The 24,305-nt window shown below is 38.4% G+C and overlaps 1 protein-coding gene across 6 annotated transcripts; it reads right to left on the reverse strand.

The window, feature by feature from the left end:
- Nucleotides 1-3,541: 3,541 nt before the first annotated feature.
- Nucleotides 3,542-24,124, reverse strand: LOC127428725 (protein S100-A1-like). 6 transcript variants are annotated; one of them, XM_051677291.1, is made up of 5 exons: nucleotides 21,664-23,903; nucleotides 16,672-16,759; nucleotides 9,020-9,203; nucleotides 7,691-7,847; nucleotides 3,542-4,951 (listed from the first exon to the last, which is right to left on the reverse strand). In XM_051677291.1, the coding sequence occupies exons 4-5, from the start codon at nucleotides 7,829-7,831 to the stop codon at nucleotides 4,784-4,786; spliced, it is 309 nt and encodes a 102-aa protein (XP_051533251.1). In that variant the 5' UTR covers nucleotides 7,832-7,847; nucleotides 9,020-9,203; nucleotides 16,672-16,759; nucleotides 21,664-23,903; the 3' UTR covers nucleotides 3,542-4,783. The 6 variants fall into 6 exon arrangements, with proteins under 6 accessions (XP_051533251.1, XP_051533250.1, XP_051533252.1 ...); XM_051677290.1 differs by having other exon boundaries at nucleotides 21,211-23,903; XM_051677292.1 differs by lacking the exons at nucleotides 16,672-16,759; nucleotides 21,664-23,903 and adding an exon at nucleotides 23,991-24,124.
- Nucleotides 24,125-24,305: the final 181 nt, after the last annotated feature.

The following is a 24,305-nucleotide window of genomic DNA, read 5'->3' on the forward strand; positions in this document are numbered from 1 at the left end:
AAATGTGGACCATGTTGTTCAGTGGCTGGATTCTCTCTGGATCCCTGAAACGAATGAAAATTAAAGTGTTTAGATCTCCGTAAAAGCAACGACAAACGGACATATGAACCTCTTCATTGAAGTGAGACATCTAGATGGATACGTGCAGTAATAACAACTGTAGCACACATCTTATCTCTGGTTGGTGAATTAAATTTATGACAAATATTTGTAAGTTTGAGAGGTAGAGTTCTAAAAGTGACTAACGCTCCCATTATAATGAATGAAGTCACTTTAGGGAAACGTTTGATGTTCTTGGAGAAAATTAGTTGACTCAGAGTCTTATTTAAAGGATCTGGTAATGGCACCTCATTGTTTATTTTAAGTTTTTGCAAATACTGCATTTGTTCTGTTTTAGCTAGACTCTAAAAGTACAAGCTAGTCATTTTATTTTTGACAGTTCTGGCTTATAAAAATGCAGCTACAGTAATTGCTTCAGGGCCAGACATGCGCAGTAACATTCTAATTCCTTTGTTATTGTTTACGTCCTTGAAATGGTCTATAAAATTTACTATTAGTTGGCAAGAATGTTGTTCACCTACCAGAGATAAGATGTGTGCTACAGTTGTAAGTACTGCACATATCCATCCGGAAGTCTCGCCTGACTGCAGCAGTTCATGCGTCCATTTGTGGTCGCTTTTTCAGAGATCTAAACACTTTAATTTCCCTTAGTTACAGGCATCCAGGGAGCATCCAGTTAATGAACAACATGGTCCACGTTTTAATAATGGCATTCTATTACAATCATATAAACATTATTAACGTTAATCGTGTTAAAGTCACAATGTATGAAGCGCCTCCCACTGTTGCTTTGGATGACTTTGACAACTAACCGGAAATGTTCAAGAAACAAAGACGTCACTTCCTTCAACTGACAAATAGCCCTTGAAATGATCTGTAGGCCTTATTCACAGCAGTGCCATCTTTGATTTTTGATGGGAATGACAACGAGGCTATGGGGGATAGACGTACAGTCTCTTCAATCGGTTGTAAAGTTTTTTTGGACTAAACATTGAAAAAATATGTTTCAAAGAAATTTCAGTAGGCAAAGAACTCCAGACAACATGAGTTGTGGGAAATTAGATGTGATCTAGGAGCTTTTTGATAGCTTTATACACTGTATGTCATTGAAGAGATGTTAAGTCTATCCCTCGCCTATCAAAAATCAAAGATGGCGTGACTGTGAATGTCTGTGGCATCACAGGAACTTCAAAAAGGGTTTCATATGGCATCAAATTCTAAAACCTGTTCGGGAATCAGTTCAGGAGATCAGAAGATCCACATTCTCCTGTTTGTTCTCTCCGTCCGATTTGTAAGACACTCTAAATCAACAAGCAGAGTAACAAAGGAGATGGGTATGGGCTTTTGGTTTGAGAAAGTGAACTTTGTTGATGTTTAGTTAATGATTTAGTTGTTGAAGGTTTAAGCTGAAGTTTATGTCTGTACATTTGGAATAGAACATATAAACAAATTTACCTTTTAAACCACAAGATACAACACAGCATTAAATGCACTGATGGAAAAGGCTTTCTTTGCATAATAGAGAATTTTTATTATTATCTAAACACCCACATTAAGGCATTAAAGTCCCATTTATTCAGCGTGACCTTTCATTTAGGAGTAATGGAAGAGGATACATATGGAAGAGCCATAGAAAGAAAGACAATGATGAATCACCAAGGGAAAAATAGACAAATGAAATTAGAGGCCATTATGAGACAACAGATAATTATTACATTGTAGCCATCACTGGCACTCCTGACAGATTTATGCACCAAAAAAGGAAACACAGTGGGAGCTTACTCATAGTACATTTATTTATTCATTTATTTTAGTCTGCAGCATCTTAGGTAACACTGGTTGTCCGTCTACTGAAGGACATTTCATAAAAAGCAGCATTCAGGCAGTTTATCACAAGGAACAGTTATATTAGGTCCTGTTCCTGCTTTGAATATGTGTATGTGTGTGTGTGTGTGTGTGAGAGAGAGACGTTCTGACTGCTCAGGTTTGCAGTCACGCTCATCTGCCAAGATCTTCATTTGTCCTTTATAAAAACATAGAGTTTGATTGACAGGGGCTGGAAATGAGGTCGTGTATCATTCTTACATCACATCGCATCATCGCAGACATTAGCCGTCTGTTAGAAGACACTTGAAGTCAACTCCACAGTCAAAGAGAATGAAGGACAAACTAGGAAATGCATTGAACACACAGACAATTTAACTTTTTTTTCTTTTTTTTTTTACTTAAGTCCATTTAGAAACAATTCTCCTGTGCCCCAACAAAACAAAAGCATACTATGCAGCCAGCATCTATAATCTTACTTTACCATAAAATATCAGCATGGCTGGTCACCAGTAAGCAGTCTAACCAACAAGACTACGTTTTCCTTAAAAGATCATGCTGGTTGACCAGATTCACTAGCTAAGCTTTGCTGGAACCAACACTAACCAGCATAAGCCAGCTTTGATCAGGATGGAAATTCAGTAGGGGATCATCCAAATACCTTTTAGAGTCTATATACAGTATAACGTCTATACTATAGTATATAGTCTAATATTAGTTATACTTGAAAAATTACAACAATATTGTAGAATAGCAATATGAATTGGGCTTGGAGTGCAAAATTACACAGAAGTGGTGGCTGTATGTCAGCATGATTCAGATTTGATTTAATGATTCAACAAGTGAAACAAATGAGGACAGGTCATAGCAACATCTACGCAATCTAATCAAATGCATTGTACACTGAAATTTTTTTTTTATTTTGTGGTGAAGTAAATATAGCAGGAAAGATTAAGTACTTTCTACATTAAATAAGCTAGTTTAAGCATGAACTTGAAAATATTAAGTACATTCTTCATTTGTACCTCAATTCAAACATGTACAAATGAATGCTCTAGCTTATAAGTCAATATTATTTGTGATTGTTTATCTTTACAATGCATCATCAGGTATCAGTCCTGAAGTAGAAAACCTTATTGGCTAATTTAAGTAAATTTTACTTAAAGGGATAGTTCACCTAAAAATTAATATTCACTCATCCTTAACCAGGCTTGGGAGGGTTACTTTTGAAATGTATTCCACTACAGATTACAGAATACATGCTGTAAAGTGTAATTTGTAACGTATTCCGTTAGATAACTCAAGGTCAGTAACATATTCTAAATACTTTGGATTACGTATTCAGCACTGGTAGATTCTTTCACTTGTTTTGACTATAAAAACTCTGCCAGTACAGTAAGACAAAATACACGTTAAATATATTTTTACAAGAAAACAATACAAAAATTATTATCAAGAGTACAATTTTTGCCCTAATATCAAAGGGCTTACTAGAAAAAAGAAATAATGATCCAACGTGAAACCATGTAAGGGCAGCATAAGAGTAGTCTAAAAGACTCCAGTGCATCCATGTCTTAAGAAGTGATATGATAGGTGTGGGTGAAAAACAGATCAATATTTAAGTCCTGTTTTACTATGAATTCCCCACCCTGCCCAGTATGTGGCAATACGCATGAAGAATGCAAATCGGCAAAAACAAAAGAAGAATGTGAAAGTGGATATTGTTAGTAAAAAAGGACTTTTTCTCACCCACACATATCATATCACTTCTGAAGACATGGATTTAACCAATGGAGTCTTATGGATAACTTTTATGCTGCCTTTATGTGCTTTTGGAGCTTTAAAGTTTTGGTACCCATTCACTTGCATTGTATGGAACAACAGAGCTGAGATATTCTTCTAAAAATCTTCATTTGTGTTCAGCAGAAGAAAGAAAGTCATACATATCTGGAATGGCATGAGAGTGAGTAAATGATGAGAAAATTTTAACTTTTTGGTGAACTATCCCTTTAACTTTTCAAAGTTATTCCCAATATGCTCCGGTGTTGAATAATTAATGAGCTTGCATGATTTTGCAGGTTTATTTAAACAGTTTTTACACACGTGTTGTTACGTTTGGTAACTTCTTGTTTTGTGCAGTCTGAACTTAATTTTCTACTAAAAAATTCACAATCAAAAAAATTATCTGCTGATTGTGTCCGTCCTCATGCACCAAGTGTTGAGGTCTGCGTGCGTGTAGCTTTGTATTTTGTGAATATCACTAGTAATGCAAGGTGATGTAGTCTACTAGACTAGCATGCATTAAGCTACCCTGTGGAAGGCTTCTGTATGTCATGTGGTACATGATCAAATGTGTTTCTAATTAAAGTTCATATAGTGAGATGTATGATAATAAGTTAAGTTCACTTTTACTCAAGTTTCAAGTTTATTTAAGGACCATGTACATCATATTTGTAAGTAAAAGTTACTGTATTCACTGAAATGTTTAAGTTAAATTTACACACTCACTTTAATCAATTTTATGTCATGAAATTAAGTAGATTTAACTTAATTTTATTTAACTTAATTATTTACTTAGAAAAACTGAGTGCAAAAACTTGTGAAGTAAATTTGACTGGTAAGTAGTTTCAGTGTGCAGACACAACAATGATGTCGTATATGCAAGTTTTCAAAAGCTGCATTTAGTTCATGATAAGAAAACAATTCTTTAGTAATTAGAAAAAATCAGTCAGAACATAAAATAAATCAATGTGCATGAGAAATTACATTATTACATAATTAATTAGTCAGAATAATCTTCTAACATAAGGATATGAGGACTTTACTAGTTTATAACAAATGTTTGATTGCATCATATAGCATTATACATGTAGGTACTGGAGCATTTCACGGATCTGTTTCATTTGCCATCTTTTCCTTTCTTCTTTTGTTGTTCCTGGAAGAAGTCATTGCACGCCACCGTCAGTGCCGCCACCAACACGACAAACTCGTTAAAGTCGACCTCGTTATCCTTGTTGGAGTCCAGGTCATTCATGATCTTTTCCACCAGCATGGGGTCCTTCTGAGACTAAACAAAGAGACGAAAAAACAAAGCAAGTGTTAAGCATAGGATTTAATATATTAATTTTAAATAGTGCATTTATAAAACAGACAGTTTTAGACAGAGACATTTTTGATTATTCCTTGTCCTTGTGTCATATTAGTCAGTCAGACTGACTGTAGCATTAATCTGTTTCCAGACCGTCCAAAAAAGATCAACAGATCAGTCTCATTGCCACCCATCCATCTATACGGACATTCCTATCCATGTGGCCACAAATGGGTAACCCCCAGTGGCCATGCGTCCCTTTGGTAACGTTGGTAACCAATGAGCCATGACTTTAAAGCTATCAGACTTCATCAGCCTGTGGCTATACTGTATGACTGGCTATGTCTCTGTGTCTATGTACAAAGTTTTCTCCAAAAGTGAGCTAAATCTTACAAAACCTCCCTTTGGAGACATTCAGGGATGTCCTGAATGTCACATCAGAAAAATCGTTTCATAAATAGAGCAAATACTGTTTTTTTAAAAATAAAATAAAAAATCTAAACGTTTTCTTTTAGGGGTAGGATTAGTCTAGTATTTATAATTTGATTTATATAATAATGTTATCTTTAGATAATAGAGCGCAACAGTGCCCGCCCACTTTTTTTGAAGGAATAGTCATCCCAAAAATGAAATTTATCTCATCATTTACTCACCCTCATGCCATCCCAGATATAAATGGCTTTCTTTCATCTGCAGAAAACAAATGAAGATTTTTAGAAAAATATCTCAGCTCTGTAGGTCCATACAATGCAACAGGGTCCAAAACTTTGAAGCTCAAAAAGCATATAAAGGCAGCTTAAAAGTAATTCATATCCATCCAGTGGTTTAAAGTTTTTTCTGATGTGATCTAATTGGGTTTGGGTTAAAATAGACAAAAATGTAACTCCTTTTTCACATTACATCTTGCCATTGCAGTCTCTAGGTGCGATCATGATTTCAAACTCGATTGCACTTCCTAGTGCTTGATGCATGTGCAGAGCGCTAGATGCCGCTAACCGTAATCGAGCTTGAAATCATGATCACCAAGGAGACTGCAGATGTCAAGATGTACAGTGAAAAAGTAGTTACATTTAGGTATGTTCTTACTCAAAACCGATTAGATCACTTCAGAAGACATGGATTAAACCATTGGAGTATGGATTACTTTTATGCTGCCTTTATGTGCCTTTAGAAGCTTCAAAGTTTTGGTCACCATTCACTTGCATTCTATGGACCTACAGAGCTGAGATATTCTTCTAATAATCTGTATTCAGCCCAAGAAAGAAAGTCATACACATTTGGGATGGCATGAGGGTGAGTAAATGATGGGAGAATTTTCATTTTTGGGTGAACTATCCCTTTAAGCTCTATACTATATGTCTATACTATATGTTTAGTTTATTCCAAAAAGAATTCAGATATATACAAATATATAAGTCGTTTGAAAGTGTAGGAAGACCGACTTGATTGTGTCATTTACAGAGCATCATGGAAGTGGGCGGTTGCTGCAGAACTCATTTGCTGCAGTTTGTTGGCCATGATTCTCTAAATGGTGGATCTTTCTCTTCAGGATTTATGGGTAGTGTAGTTCTTTACCAGGAAATTCCACTAATAAACATGACTTTTTAATAATGAGGTTGAAATCAAGTGGATTGTTGGGTTCAACAGGCATATACCATCGATTAACAACCTTGGAGCTCACTGTAGTTCTGTCTTTAACGGTTTAGGGTTAGATTAAAAATCAATTCCCCAATACCAAAAATGTATGGGATTTTTACTTTTGGAACCAGACTGTTACACTCTTTAATGATCTATGGTGTGTCTTCATTTAGTAAATAAGTAAGTAAGTAAGTAAGTGTGTGTGTGTGTGTGTGTGTGTGTGTGTGTGTGTGTGTGTGTGTGGTGTTAACACAGCAAACTACCAGACACTGTTTAACATCTCACTCATTTCTTTTTCTGCCTTCTTATGTTACAGTACACATTCCCAAGAGAGACAGAAGGTCATGGTGAGGGAGAGGTGAGAATCTATATCAGGCAGTGTTCCAGGCAGTAACTGATGATGCGTAAACAACAGTCTCCTTTTGATGATGCATGCACAGCTGAGACCCACATTCAAGAGGGTAAATCACACAAAAACACGGCCAGGTCACGTTTCATCCCAAAATGTAGAACCGAATTTAAATTCAGGAACTGAATTTCAGTTCAGTTCCTGGTGAGGAAATTAGAACAAATCTGAATTCCATTCATGTTCGCAAGAAACAAGCAGCAAAAAAAGGGATTACAGCAGAAGTGCACTCTCTCTAATAAAGCCTTAGTCTGAAAATATTTTATTATCAAAAACATATAAATTGGATACATATTCAACAGTTTTTAAGCTGTTGAAGTTATTGACCTGTGTGTTTTTTACTACCTGCACAGTAAAAAAAAATAACATTTCAAATAACCGAAAAGTTAACTTCATGTGGTAGCATCTAAAGGAACAGGTTTTAAGTTAAATATAAATTTGGTTAAATTCCAAATTTATTATTTAATATCATAAAAACCTATTTGAATACATTAGGTTACACTAATTTCAATTTTAGTAATTTTCAAGGGTCAGATCAAGCAAAAATAAGTCCTTATGGTAACAACTGCACATCGCCTTTTTGTTGCGCCAGTCACAAGACCGAAAGTTCTGCGCAAGCTATCCATAACAAAAATCAGAGTGATTTACGTTTAGTGAAAATTCAGATTGCCAACCGTGAGAAAGTCGGTGAGTTCACTGTTTAGAAGTTCTTTCAGCTCTCCTTTATTGAGTTTGTATTTGTCTCCTTCGGTCCCTGAGTAGTTGTGGAAGACTGTGATGAGTGCGTCCATGGCTCCTTCCAGTTTACTGGGCATGGCTGCTGCAGATCACCTGTGGACATATAACTCTTATAATACTTTTGTATCTTTTGTTATTGTTCTAACAAAAGTTACAGTTCTAGCTGAACTACACTTAAAAAAAGAAGGATTTTTGCTGCTTGATCAGTTTACTTTATTAAAATGGACTAAAGCAGCACAATTCTTGAACATTTTGTCACAACTTGATTTCATTGTGTTCTATCCATTTAAATGTGTAAAATGAAAGTTTACTTAATCCATTTGAGTTGGGACTATATGACTACATGCATTGATGAAACTGGGCAGGGGATTTGCATTTTCCAGCATGCTTTGCATTGGACTCGATAAGGAGAGAAAATGTTAAAATTAAGTGTCTTTGTGCAAGATGAATATAAAAGGGGGATACTTGTTAGTGTTTAATGTTTTGTTGAGATTTAGAAGAGTTTCTGTAATGTTGGAGTTTTGGGGGTTACCATTGTGGTGAAGAGTGGAGCTTGAGCTAATGATGAGGTAGATGTCACCCATGAAACTGCTAGTATGTTTTGTAGAGCGGCATGAATTTAACATGCTTACATTTACTTTCACTATTTAGTACATGAAGAAATAAAAGAGATTTATTTGAGTTACATTGACAAGTCTAATTTTGTTGGGTTTACCCAACTGAACAATGTTCTTTCTACACAAAGTGTTTGTGTTGAGATTACATAGTCATTTTAAGTTAAGAAAACACATTTCAAACACGTGAAACGACTGTCCATGATTGAATCAAGTTTAGCTAAAGAGCAATTTTTTTTTTTTTTGTGTACTACATAGTGGCTATATCCACTAACAAAAATGTACCAAAATAAAAGAACCATGTTAATACCATGTTTTTGGACATGTACCATGGTAAATACCAAGCTATTATTTGTAGTACCTTGGAGTACCATGTTTAAATGGCACACAAATACAAACTATAAATCCAGTACCATGGCACAGTACATATCCAGGTATTACTATCATATCTCGTCACTGTACTATGCCACCTCCACAGTGGTTTTTGTAAAAGTCAATCTTATACATGTTATACAAAGAATATTTGAACATAAAAGAGGTTCAAAATCATAAAAAAAATTATATTAAATAAATGATAACTAGGTTATTACTCCTCTTTCGTATCAATTGAGATGCAAAGTTTGTTTGCAAAAGAGAAAAAAAAAATCTTACCTTGTTCAGAGCAGAGAAGTGAACTTTGGGTGTGTTCGCTAACAAAGTGTTTTGAAGAGTGAGCGAAGTTGTTTATGAGATAACCAGTGCATTAAAACGACCCTCCTCTGTTGTCATGACGATATATGGTAGCTTAGGTGTTGCACCATAGTAACCCTGTGATCTTACAGTATATGATCCTCACCTGCACAGAAAACATGCTCTAAATAAAAGAGCAGCGGCCCCCTGAGAGTTTTAGACACAGACAGACACATCAGCACAGGTGTTCCCCATCCACCATCACACAATTAGAGTAATATAGAGCATATACAGTAGCCCCAAATACAATGGATATTTTGTTTTCTAATTCAATGACGTTCATACATTTTTAAGTATGGCTTAAGTGTCCAAATACATATTAGGTCCTCTTTAAACCGTAAAATGAATCCTCGTAATCCCCTAACTGTCAACAGATTTAGCTGGGACACACACACATACACTGATCAGGCACAACATTAAAACCACTGACAGGTGAAATGAATAACATTGATTATCTCGTTACAATGGCACCTGTCAAGGAAAAATGGGCAAGCGTAAGGATCTGAGCAACTTTGACAAGGGCCAAATTGTGATGGTTAGACAACTGGGTCAGAGCATCTCCAAAACGGCAGGTCTTGTGGGGTGTTCCCGGTATGCAGTGGTTAGTACCTACCAAAAGTGGTCCAAGGAAGGACAACCAGTGAACCGGCGACAGGGTCATGGGCACCCAGGGCTCACTTATGCGCATGGGGAGCGAAAGCTAGCCCGTCTGGTCCGATCCCACAGAAGAGCTACTGTAGCACAAATTGCTGAAAGACTTAATGCTGGCCATGATAGAAAGGTGTAAGAATACACAGTGCATCACAGCTTGCTGCGTATGGGGCTGCGTAGCCAAAGACCGGTCAGAGTGCCAATGCTGACCCCTGTCCACCCCCGAAAGCACCTGCAATGGGCATGTGAGTGTCAGAACTGGACCATGGAGCAATGGAAGAAGGTGTCCTGGTCTGATGAAACATGTTTTATTTTAGATCATGGGTCAGAGCTGTTTTAGCGGCATGAGGGAGACCTACACCATATTAGGCGGTGGATTTAATGTTGTGGCTGATCGGTGTATGTAAATAAATACAAATTGAATACAAATTAATGTCCTGGATGCATACAAGATCTTTCATTTTATTTCTTTAAGTTGTTGTAAGTAAGATCAGAGACCAAAACGTGTTACTTCTGCTGGGAAAGAGAGAGAGAGCAGAATAAGACTTATAATAGCCTATTATTAAAAGGAATATTCTGTGTTCAATATAAGAAAAGCTCAACTGACAGCATTTATGGCATAATGTTGATTACTACTGAAAAATCCCTCGTTTTCTTAAAAACAAAACAAAAAAATAATGGGGCCAATCCATACACGTTAAAATACTCATGACTTCAAAAGTATAGCCACAAGACGTAAACAATATGAGTGGTAGCATGATTTTAGTGAGATAAAATTACTAATTTTACTAATCTTTTCTGTGTGAAAACTTCCATTGTAAATGCATCACTGTAACACTGTAATCAGCGTTATGCCACAAATGCTGTAGATTGTGCTTAACTTGTATTGAACCCGGAATATCCCTTTAAGGTTCTTTAAATTATTGATTCACTTGACTGTATCTCACATAGTATAACATGAAGTTCCCTTATGACTCAGTACACTTGACATTGCATTCTGCTAACGCATATGGGGAGTGTCCTTCCACACGACCTAGTTGAAACCTCTCTACAATAATGGCAATATTCTAATATTGGATATGGTGTTTGAGCCCCAACCTTTTAGGCACGAAGCTGTCCACTATAAAAGCAGGTGCGCAAACAAATTTTCTTCTTTCAAGACAGCGATTCATCTTTCATCTAGAAGTCCTCTACTGCTTTGCCGTCGACTACACGAGTCAGTGGGCGGGATCTTCAAAGCAAAGAGAAGACTCTTCGCTCCCCTGCAGTGCTTCGGCACACATCACTCCAACTTACCGATTGATGCTTCGCTGGTGAACGGGTCACTTCAGCATCCTGATTCCCCACAGCGCTTCAGCAGGAGTTGTGTATCCTTATAAGCAATTGTATACAGTTTTATTTTGTTTGTATATATATATATATATATATATATATATATATATATATATATATATATATATATAATATATAGACAGTTGTGCTCAAAAGTTTGCATACCCTTGGAGAATTGGTCATATATGTACCATTTTTAAAGAAAACATGAGTGAGCAGGCAAAACACATTTCTTTTATTTCTTATGGGATTCATATTCAACTGTAGGTTATAACAGAATAGCACAATCATAAAACAAAACATGGCAACAAAGAAAAAATGAAATGACCCCTGTTCAAAAATCTGCATACCCTTAGTTCTTAATACTGTGTATTGCCCCCTTTAGCATCAATGACAGCGTGCAGTTTTTTGTAATAGTTGTCTATGCGGCCCCAAATTCTTGCAGGTGGTATAGCTGCCCATTCGTCTTGGCAAAATGCCTCCAGGTCATGCAAAGTCTTTGGTCGTCTTGCATGAACCGCACGTTTGAGATCTCCCCAGAGTGGCTCAATGATATTAAGGTCAGGAGACTGTGATGGCCACTCCAGAACCTTCACCTTTTTCTGCTGTAACCACTGGAGGGTCAACTTGGCCTAATGCTTAGGGTCATTGTTGTACTGGAAAGTCCAAGTGCTTCCCATGCGCAGCTTTCGTGCAGAAGAATTCAAATTGTCTGCCAGTATTTTCTGATAACATGCTGCATTCATCTTGCCATCAATTTTCACAGGATTCCCCATGCCTTTAGAGCTCACACATCCCCAAAACATCAGTGAGCCACCACCATGCTTCACAGTGGGGATGGTATTCTTTTCACTATAGGCCTTTTTGACCCCTCTCCAAACATAGCGCTTATGGTTGTGACCATAAAGCTCTATTTTGGTCTCGTCACTCCAAATTACAGTGTGCCAGAAGCTGTGAGGCATTTCAAGGTGTTGTCGGGCATATTGTAACCGGGCTTTTTTGTGGCATTGGCGCAGTAAAGGCTTCTTTCTGGCAACTCGACCATGCAGCTCATTTCTGTTCAAGTATCATCGTATTGTGCTCCTTGAAACAACCACACCATCTTTTTCCAGAGCAGCCTGTATTTCTCCTTAGGTTACCTGTGGGTTTTCTTTGTATCCCGAACAATTCTTCTGGCAGTTGTGGCTGAAATCTTTCTTGGTCTACCTGACCTTGGCTTGATATCAAGAGATCCCCAAATTTTCCACTTCTTAATAAGTGATTGAACAGTACTCACTGGCATTTTCAAGGCTTTGGATATCTTTTTATATCCTTTTCCATCTTTATAAAGTTCCATTACCTTGTTACGCAGGTCTTTTGACAGTTCTTTTCTGCTCCTCATGGCTCAGTATCTAGCCTGCTCAGTGCATCCACGTGAGAGCTAAAAAACTCATTGACTATTTATACACAGACACTAATTGCAATTTTAAAAGCCACAGGTGTGGGAAATTAACATTTAATTGCCATTTAAACCTGTGTGTGTCACCTTGTGTGTCTGTAACAAGGCCAAACATTCAAGGGTATGTAAACTTTTGATCAGGGCCATTTGGTGATTTCTGTTATCATTATGATTTAAAAAGGAGCCAAACAACTATGTGATAATAAATGGCTTCATATGATCACTATCCTTAAATAAAAGACAGTTTTTTTGCATGATCAGTCATATTTTCAAAATCAATGCCAAAATTTCATAATTTCTGCCAGGGTGTGCAAACTTTTGAGCACAACTGTATATAAGAGAGTCGCTTACATGTTCGCCTCTTTTTCAAGATGTCGTTCCGTAAGTGTTCCTTGTGCGAGAGGCACATCCTGTCGTCAGATCAGCATGAAAGCTGCATTCACTGTCTGGGCCGCGCCCACGCAGTCAGCTCTAATGGAGACAGACTGCCCTCACTGTGAGGGCATGAGTCTCAAGATGCTTCGCTCACGAATCACCCTCATTCTGAGGCACGATTCAGCCTCCCGCGCCCTCCCACCCACCTCTTCTGTGACACACGAGGATCACACGAGGAGGCACAGCTGGGCCGTGAGCTCGAGCAGGATGAATTTGAGGTGGTCATCGTGCCAGCACATGCCCCACAAGCTCCTCAATCTTCATGTAACGTGTCTATGCTGATACATTATGTGCGTGACGAGCTCCGGCCCTCCGCAGGAGTGCATGGCCTCATCTCGTTCGGCAGTTCTGATACTGGGGATGATGACGATGTCATGTCTTCTGCATCAAGCGAGTGGTCAGTGGATGATGCTACCGCCCCAGTGAAGGTGAGGAGCATGTCCTTTCAAGGGCAGTCGAAGAGCTCGATATCAAGTGGTCTCCTCCAGAGGAACCTACACGATCTCACCTTGATGAATGGTTCCTGCAGTCCGGACACCATCAAGCAACCACGTCCCGTAGATCATTCTTTCCTGAAGTTCATAACGAACAGTCAAAATCCTGGCACACGCCCTATTCAGCTCGCCCATGCAGTGATTACATCCTCTCTAATGTGGATCACATGGAAGAAAACGGTTATGCCCATTTACCCACCCTGAAAGAGGCGGTAGCGGCACATCTTTGCTCGGCGAGTAGCAGGGCGTGGAACTCACGCCCTGTTCATCTTTCTAAGCCTTGTTGACTAACATCTGCACCGGCTGGAAGAGCATACTCAGCGGTGGGCCAAACTGGTTCAGCACTCCACGTGATGACTGTGCTCCAAGTGTTCTAAGCTAAGCTCCTCAAACAATGGATGAGCAAGGCAACGATCCAGAGACGTTCAAAGAGCTCCTCACCGCTACGGACTTAGTGCTGCGAGCCACGAAAGTCACTGCACAGGCCATTGGAAAGTCAATGAGCAACCTGGTGTTTTTGGATCATCACATCTGGCTGACCCTCAAGGAAATGCGTGATGCGGGAAAAGCCACTCTATATGATGCTCCGGTGTCCCCAGCCGGCCTTTTTGTGGCTCTGTGAATAGAATTGCTGAGCTCTACGTCACGACTCAGCAACAATCACAGGCTATGAGACATTTTATGCCAAAACAGAGCAGTATTTCATCACAACCGGCTCACTCCCGCTCTGTCTAGGTCCAGCACCCAGCTAAAAACCCCACACAAATGTCGCAACCGAGCCGCTGGAAAAGCCACGCAAGCCGTGGCCCAAACTAAGGCAGCCGCTTCAGCGCAAGCCCCACGCCAATTGGAACCCCCCTCCACCGAGCAGCAAAAGCGCTCCTGACACACAATGCTGTTCCCCTCTTCTCCACTGCTGTTTGTTGGGAAAGGAATATTGTTGTTCAAAATGTTGTTCAATATGTTGTTTTCTGTGTCTCACATTAATCACATGCAAGAAAGTTTGCACATTATGCACAACAGCTTCCCAATGGTGAGCGGCACATTGTATCATGTATGAACATAAAAAGGTTGAAAAATGTATATGATTGTGCAAATCAGATACGTGCAAATGGATGAGTTCGGGGCTATTCACACCGAACGTGTTTTTGGGTTATAAAATTAATAAATAACAACTGAATTCCAAAATGTTACTGGGTGAAGTAGTAGGTTTTGCACACCCTGTTCAAAAATATTTTTTTTAATAAATTTATGTAGGTACATATTGTTTTTTTGTTTTTTTTTATTACTGTATTGTGGAAAAACTGGTAAACATGCATTAATTATCTTTAACTAGATTTTTATTTAATTAAACATTTTGAATGTACTTGACTACAATGGTTGATAGGATGAATTTAAAATTATGATTTAAAATAAATGTTATATAATTTTAAGCAAAAATTTTCTAAATGGGGCCCCAGCTTGGTCAGTTACTTGGGGCCTCAGAAATCATAAACCCACCCCTGGACAGATCATGTGAAAAAAATGAAGCAATAAATGTTTTGTACTGTTATTTAAGTTGTTTTAGTAGCATTTAAACATGATTTAATATATTTAAATAATGTGTAATTATGATACATCTCCACTTTATACAGAGCACCCCCGTTATTTTCAGAAGCACCCGCAGTGATTCTGATCTGGAACCGGGCCTGACTCCCTGTATGCGGAAGCAGAACTCAATGTCTTGTACCCTTCGTCTCAGGGAACCGAGGTTACATATGTGACCGAGACGTTATTAGTGACACATTCATTGAAGACCAGTACTAGAATCTGAATATGCACTCACTGACACATCCAGAAAGATGGGTATGCCTATAGGTTATGTTGTATTGTTGTGTGTCTGGTTATATGGTTAGGTTTTCGGTTGTGATGCTGAATGATGATTGATAAGGTCATGTGTGGTTTATCTGTTAGTTGCTTGTACTGTATCATGTCTGTTTGGTTGTCTGGTCAACTTGTTACAGAAAGGTTCAGTGCTTTGATTGGAAACTCCAACATCCTCCAAGCAAAAGTGCTTATGGCATGACTATTATTGCTCAAAGGAACGAGAGACTGATGACGTGCACGGTGTAGGCTACTTGTTTTCCCAAAACCACAACGATTCCATAGAGTACACTTCTAGATTTAAACATAAGTCTTCTAATTTGAGAAAATCAGTATTTATTTTATTTGGAGCTGTACAATTTCCTGATACTTTTCTAAAATAAAAAAGTTTTGGAGCTCCAGATTTTATTGCGGTTGTGTTTCAAAATCTATCTTTCTCTCAAAGGATAAAGGTAAGTCTATTTTTTGCCTCCTGCTTTTACCTGAGGGAGAGGGCAAGGGGTTAGGATAAGGCTCAGGTGTGTTTCTCCCCCCACCGCCTCCATCCCTCCAAGCTAAAAGTGTTTTCCATTCATTAAGATGATGAAATGTTTCCCTTCGAAGTGCTAAGTGAATTAGAAAGAGAAGAGTGAGACGAACCTCTTGAATGTACTATGCTTGAAGCCTCTCACCCTTATAGTCGCAGAAAACTATAACTATCCTTCTTTCTTGGTATAAACTGTCAGCATTCATACTGTATTTGCAGTCCAAACATTATTGCCAAATATCAAAATGTACAATTTAAGAGGGAAACATTTTGTTGTTTTCACAGTATCATCACAGACATCAGCCCGCCTTTGGATGGTAATGGTTTTTAATGATGATGCGTTTCTGGCCTCTAGTGTCTCACTGTAGTATTGCAACAGAGCACCGAGCATGAGGCATGTACAGTAGTTTTGACTGTATTTTGACAACACTGCTACTCAGGGTCAGAGCCAGGATAATTTACCCGAGGGGGCATTTTAAATTTCGAAGGGGGTTACAGATTTGCCACTTTACCATAATGTTGCTGAAAATTACGGCTCGGCGGCCATCTTTGGAACGCTGCCGTGGAGCTATGTAAACAAGCGGCATGCCAGTGCAGCTCCTATCAACTTTACTGGGGAAACACCGAAATCTAAAAAAACGGTTGGTCAAGATTACGATCAAAGAAATATTTCAAATCAGCAGTAAAATCTGACTACACTGGTATCATAAATTGTGCTTCTTTACATCAGATTACGCTAAAAAACGGAATTTTCCCGTCTTGAATATCTAATGCGCATGCGCGTTCTCGAGTTGATTGACAGGCGATGTCTGTATCTGGTGATTGGCTCCTTTACCTGAAGGCGGGACTTCCTTTCTACATCTGTTGCCCGTTGGTGACCGTTGGATGTGTCTCTGGGCTAACCACACAAACCTAAACACCTCCTAAAGCAGAGTGCATAATACATGTTCACTTCCTGGTAACTGTTGTGAAGCAGAGGCTGCAGCCAGAAAATGTTTCTTTATCCCTTGCCTGTGCATGTGGCATGTCAGCACTGTAAAATATGCCACAAATATACAAAATTAACAAAAAGCGAAATCTAAAAAATGTTGTTGAATAAATATCGAATCAAATGATCCTCTGGAGAGCACACTCCAAAAACATGCCTATATTTCAGATTTACGCATTTCAATTTCATAATAATTTAATCAAGTACTCTTAAACTAAATTAAATGAATAAAACCTCAATATATTTAAAAATGTTTTTATAAAAACTTAATTCAATTTGATGGAATTTTGTTTGTTTGAGTAAATGAAATTCTATCCATTTATCAACCTAAATAATGTTTAAGACAACTTCACTTATATTCATTAACAAAACACAGCAAAGGGTAGTAAACCACTCCTTTTAGACTTTGAGCCTCTGAGCTCTGACTGAATTACAGAAAGAAAAAAAAAAAAAAAATTCTAATTAAGAAGAGAGCAGTCAGTTGGCCAGACAGTGTAACTCCTGTCCCCACCTTCCACCCGAAATGTTCAGTTATTCACTACAAATAGTTTAAGGGTTAATTTGCTTTATTTATTGAATTTATTTTACAATTTAGTTGATTTAGGCTTAAAAAAATAAAAAATAAAAAATAACACACACATTTAAAAGATAACTAAATTATAAAAATTGGTTCAAATGCAACATTTTGACAGAGGGGGCACAGTGGTCTGGCTATGGCGCCAACCCTGCTGATACCTACATATTCTAAACAGTATTAATTCAACATAGTACATAAAGTATAATTCAATAGCATTTTCAAACAATGTTTCATTAACCACAAAAAGTTACATAAAAGTTCATATATGCGTATATTTTTAATTGCCGCCAAAAAGACGCTCGCAAAAATACATTGCGTATGTTGGTCTGAGTAGCTACGCTTCTCAAACACTTTCAGTTAGGATCAGTTTCAGACAGAGCATCATCAAAACTTCAGTACTGTCATTATTTCTCACTTTATTACAGATTTAACTATCACAAGTATTTCTCAAAAACGTTTGAAAAGACTTAAAGATGCGATTGTTGATGTCTGTTGAAGGCTTATTGTGCTAAGGTCGCCAAAAGGCAATTTGGGCTGGGCAAGAATAAACAGGTCCCATCTTCCCCTTAAAGTTGTTGTAAGATTTGTACACTGTTCATATCTTCATAGTAAATCAAACGGATTTGGCAGAATGACGGTTACCAATTGCCACGGCCGCTACTACATGCTCAACTCACACAAAGCTCGTAAAAAAAACCCCACAAGACATTAGGCTACACGATCACTTTCATCAGTCAAATCACAATTTGTTGGATATTACACCATGTCATATAAGAAAGAAGTTTTCCTATATGGTCTCTTTCCTAAGCCTACATGTACTCCCATCGTGTGGTACCTTAGGAAACACAGCTAGAAGACATCATATGAAAACATCAAGAAAATCTCATATCAAAGCAAAGCAGTTAGCAAACAACGTGAGATGAGTCTAGTGGCATATTTTCCGCAATAGTTAGAAAGTAGCATAGCATATACAAGCAGTCTAGTACATGTAAATGATCCATAATGCTAATATTTAATTAACCCAATTCTTGGCCCTTTTCCACTGAAATGGCCATGGTTCTCGTGCCGAGCCTGTGCTCGACTGGTACATGGCCGAGGCAATCTGGAGCCAATCGCAAAACGCCTGTGCTTTCCCACTGACTTGAGAATCGAATGGTGATGTAACAGGTTACGTGCCTATGGTAGTTTTATGTGACTACCTCACCTGCCCACAAACAAACATGCCACGTCACAGAGTTTGTGTGCAGCTTTTACTCCTGTTTTTGACAACATATTTAAACATACAGAGAAATGGGGGCCTGGGTAGCTCAGTGGTAAAAGATGCTGGCTACCAACCCTGGAGTTTGCTAGTTCGCTGTTCAAATCCCAGGGCGTGCTGAGTGACTCCAGCCAGGTCTCCTAAGCAACCAAATTGGCCCGGTTGCTAGGGAGGGTAGAGTCACATGGGGTAACCTCCTCGTGGTCGCTATAATGTGGTTCACTCTTGGTGGGGTGCGTGGTGAGTTGAGCATGGATGCTGCAGTGGATGGCGTGAAGCCTCCACACGCGCTATGTCTCCATGGCAACGTGCTCAGCAAGCCATGTGATAAGATGCACAGGTTGATGGTCTCAGAGGCAGAGGCAACTGGGATTCATCCTCCACCACCCGGATTGAGGTGAATCACTACACGACCACAAGGACTTAAAAGCACACTGGGAACTGGGCATTCCAAATTGGGTAAAAAAAAAAAAAAAAAAAAACAGAGAAATGCCATCCAACATTATTACATTTGTAGGGCTTTACTGGTTGATTAGATCAGTGTTACTATCAGAAATAATTAATAATTATTTCTTTAGTTATTAATTAATATTTAAATTAATTAATTGAATCTAATTCATTAAAACCTCATATGGGTTGTCTGCTCCAGTAAATGTAGTGTGCTACGTTTAGGAGCACACTACATTTTGAATATCATTCAAATTCAACAATCATCAAAGATAATTATCAATTATCAAAAATCAATAGAATATTAATAAGGATTAACATTGACGGGGCACCACCCTGAAATCAGGGACTAATAACCGGATAGTAAAGTAGTCTCAATATTAGATTGTTTTCTTAGGAAAATCGACATCCGAAGAATATTGATTTTTGGGAAAAAAAACAATGAATGAAGGTTTGAATCCGAGCACTGACATTCCGTAAGCATGACACGGGTGTATGCAAAACAAACCAAAACACTTCTCTTTGTAATATAAACAAAGTTTAATTATGCAGTAATATCAATTAATAATTAATACAATGCAGTCAATAAACTTCCGACTTACAACTACAAACTAAACAGTGATGTGATTAGATATGGAAATAAAAATAATCCTATAACACATAAGGTGTGTGTGTGACAGTGTGTGTGTGTGTGTGTGTGTGTGTGTGTGTGGTTAGTACGAGAGAGAGAGAAGTGACGGCCCTAAAGCCGATTTCGCGATCGTGGGAGAAAAAGCAGCTGTTAGTTCATCACTCAGAGACGCGGTGGACGGCTCGTAAACAGTCCTGCATACTTTGACTCTTTAATGGATGAACTCAGTTTACCTGTCTCACCCGCGATGGCGAAATTGCACAACAGTCCAATTTGGTTGGACCACAATACAGCAAAACAAATTCGTGATAATTAATACCCTGAGTATTAATAATGAGCGGACATGGCGGTCCGTAAACTGTACAAGCAAAAACCTTGAAACACAAGAATAACACACTATAATATTCTATCTCTGCCCAGACGTAAACCTCTTACTTGAATCGCATGAGGACACAGGTAGAATGTGTTTTCCTCCGTCCTTTAACTCTGACCCGGTTCCTTGAGGCTCGGGTGATGACGGGAGGCCGTTTCCTCGCTCTGTCAGAGGGCGGTACGACAGTTGATTCTCGGCGGGCTGGCGGAGAACTCAGAAATGTCGACTTGATTGAAGATGGAAGAGAAATCTTTAATCTCTTCACTTCTGTAGGCAAACGGATGAAGATGCGAATTGCTCGGCGGTCTCCTTCGGATCCGTTAGAGTGTTCGGTTGAACACAGAGTAATCTCAACTCGTCCAGCGAGATGGAGATTGTATGGCCACAGTTTCAAGTCGGACATTACTTCCTTGTGCCAAGAGGTTGCACCTGAGAGCAGCGATGAACTGTGTCTATACAGGACGAACAAAGTTGCTGGAAGCAAATCCCGGAAGCATTTCAGAGGTATTTAAACTCCTGATGATGTCATCTTTGAGGGACGTTCTGTTGTGTGCCTCATCCAATAGGAGTTGAGAGTTCGATCCTTTAGTGAGCAAGGCTTCATGGGATTTGTAGTCTGTTTTGGACTCCCTTTGTTTGATTTTTAGCAGATTTTTATCAGTATAATTTATGACTTGGAATGTGGGGGCTTGAGTTAGGTTTTTACGACTGTGTTAGGCCTGCCTTTGTCTTCTATCTGAATACATGAGGCCCAACACATTGCTCAACAAGATTACCAGAGACCACATCTACATTTATCAGGTAATATAATCACACTAGTTTGTATGAACTTCTTAGTGTGGCTTTGCTAGCTAAATACTATAAACTGTAACAGTGGAATCGTTATTAACATTGGTGTAACAAATGGTTATATTTGGATTTTTGCCATAGCATATACTATTACGTTTACGTCTTGATTGAGAATTTTACTGGTTTACTTAACAGATAGACACAATCTTCCTAACTAAGTGAGCAGTTCCCTTACTGAACAAAACAAAGCACAAAATAAGATGAGAAGAGTGTAAGGAAAGCTAACAATGTTAGCAAATGTAGTAACTTACCGAGATCAGTCACAGAGGACACCGGCGATTTGGTGTTTGTCTTGAGCGTGACTGACTGAATTCAATGCTGACTAGTTAGCACCCTAATGTAGGTATCCAAGACTTCATTGCTCCCACCACTGTCACTTTTGTTTAGCTAATGGTCTCTGTACTCTCTTTTAAGTATTTTTCAATTTGTTAATGATTTGGTCAATCGTCCGATTGCAGCCGGTGTGCATCATTTCTTGCCATATCTCCTCGTAGGCTCTTTGTTTCCTTTGTGATCTCTCTAGTTTATCTTGAATCTCTGTAGAAGACCATATCGCTAGTAGAGTGCTCGTTTCCTTTGCGTTTCCTCAATGCTTTTGATGTCTGACATATTTGTAAGTTTTTTTTATTGTTGTTATAGAGTGAAAAAGTACTTGTTGCTTGAGATGGTAGCTATCAAAACTGTTGTTATTTGGAAAACTTTACCTGGTGACGAAACATTATCCCGCCCTCTGCCCCCTGCAGTAATACGCTCCTGCGTAGAGACCAGCAAGCTTTTGTTTTTTTGCCCCGGACTGGCCTTTTCTGCGATGGAAACGGCTCAGGAACCCGCCCCATACCATCTGTGGAAAAGGGCTCATTGTGACTTTCAGTTAAGCCCAAATTGAATTTAAACCCTCAATTAGGCTCTTATCATAATTCATGTTTTTTAATCTTTGCATGCTTTTTGTCTCAATTGCAGGAGGACTTCCTGAGCACAAATGTGCTTCAAATTTTTGCAGTGAAAGCTGGGACCTAAATTCTAGAATGCATTTCCAGAATTTCAAGCCGCTGTCTATTGTAATGTCAGACCTTGTGTCACTGGAGTTGTCATCACCCTTTACAAACGTGCAACCTGGAATTTCACAACTAGCAAGTAGTTCACAAGTTAGAATCAATGAACAATGTGGAACTTACATTGTACTCAACTTGTGCAACGTACTGGAACCAGATGATGATGAGCAACAAGAGCAACCACAGGATCAGACAGTTAATCCTAGTGCCAGCAAGTGAACCAGGCTGAAAACATCCATTGAGCTTTTGTGGCTTGTACTGAGCAGCTGTGATATGAAACAATGCCAGTTCAAGTCTAACTAAAACAAAAAGTGCCACAGAGTGCTAAAACATGTAAGCATTCAATCTAATTTATGAAAACATCACTTGTATGTTACAACATTTTCAAGTAACAGATAGGTGCTGCTTCTGCTCAAGCTGTATTGACCTTTATTAAGCAACTAACATAAAAAAAAATAAAAATAAAAATAAAAAAATTCTAGTCCCTTTGGAAAATTACATACAGTAATTAATTACCAAAAACTAAATATATTTAGCAATAGATAAGGTAAGTTCATCAAAAAATGTATTGTTGTTGAAGGATGTTTTGCATGAGCAGTGAATGTCATTACTGACTCCATAGAGACCAGCTCAGTGGCTGTCTGCCCTGTCCTGCTCTTTGCTTTTCTCTGTTTGAACAAACAAACTTTATTCTGTAAAGAGATTTATGCATGACCACAGTGACATCCAACTGCAACTTCCTGGTCTGAAAATTGACAAAATCAAAACAAGGCCTTTTCATCTTTGTAAAGGACTGTCAGCAAAGCTATGATTAATGAGAGGAAGATTGAAGGACCATGAAAGAGAAAAAGAGAAGAACTGGGTCTTATCTCCTCCCTAAGATGTACAGTAGGCATACTCATCTATATAAAAAGATGTGTTGTTAATGATGTATTTCTACCCAAATCCAGGCAGACAAATACATGCATATTCATGCAACGTTGTGTAATGTCAGTTTATGCAAATGTTATGGTAATTAATGTATATTATTGAAGGTTTTGTAAGGTGCAACAGGAAATTAGATGATGTGGTAAAAAATTCTGCTGTAATGTTGAGGTCAGTTGCTCTATACTGTGTTTCAACATCTGTCCGTTATACAAACGCAATTTAAAGCAGTTGATGTTAGGTAAGGTAGGATAGTCAGTAAGCACATTTACATGCACACCAATATGCTGATAATTATGAAAAATCATCGTATTAAAAATATCTGACAATGCAAGAAAACCATGTTTCGATCAGACTTGAAATCATCGGGTTACTCTCTGCTTTTGAAGTCAAAACGTTGCATCCATGTGCCAACAACACTTGTGCCAGTACTGAATAAGCTGGTAAAAGTGTTTACATGCAACGTGAAATTGGGATAATGGGCAAAAAACTACCTGTGTCGATCGGTTTTTGCTTAATAAAGGAAAGCCGTTAAAGGCATTTACATGACCACACACACTGACTTATTAAGCACAATCGGTGTAAGATAGTGCATGCAAACTTGTCCAATGTTTGATTTCAGGAACTTTTGATTCAGTGGGTCACAATCTGATTCCAACTATTCTTGATGCATTTAAATTTTTCAGGTATAACATAAGTTCAAATGGATTGTTGCTAAACTCCATGTGAAAGCCATACTAAAATATATCTGCTCTTAACCAGCAATATAAACAGAATAAGCGGGTATAATAGCATACTTCAGTATCAGAGTATGTCTCTGAAGCTTTCATTTGGTGTAAAAAGAAATGCCGCATCAGAGCCACCTTAAACTTTGTCTTGTTTTCTGTGACTGTGCATGAGAAGGATCAATTTATGAGATTATTAGAGGTACTAATAGTTAATCTAATACTCTGACTATGAATTTTTGTGGATGGATCCAAAACAGTTTGAGAAAGAATCTTGATGCATCTGTGAATCGAACATATAATTTGTCACAAACCACACGGATGACTCACATCAAAGTCAAACACACTTCAGAGAACAGCAAAAGATCTATCATTCTTTCTCTCACTTGTTCTTCATTTCTAGGTCAGAAACGAGTTGCAGAGGGACTTAACTGTTCAGCTAGTCAAATGTTGGATCATTTTCTAACTACCAATGGAAAGAGCGTTCACACACACCACACACCAGAGCAAGAGAGGGGGAGTGTGAGGGTTGAGAGAGAGAGAGAGAGAGAGAGAGAGAGAAAGAGAGACGCTACAGATGCAGGAGGTGGTGCTTGGACAGATTTTAGAGGCATAAAGGCCTGCCTTATTTGGCGCAGATTAGAT

This window comes from Myxocyprinus asiaticus, chromosome 38 (assembly GCF_019703515.2).
Source record: "Myxocyprinus asiaticus isolate MX2 ecotype Aquarium Trade chromosome 38, UBuf_Myxa_2, whole genome shotgun sequence".
In the NCBI taxonomy this organism is placed as follows: domain Eukaryota; kingdom Metazoa; phylum Chordata; class Actinopteri; order Cypriniformes; family Catostomidae; genus Myxocyprinus; species Myxocyprinus asiaticus.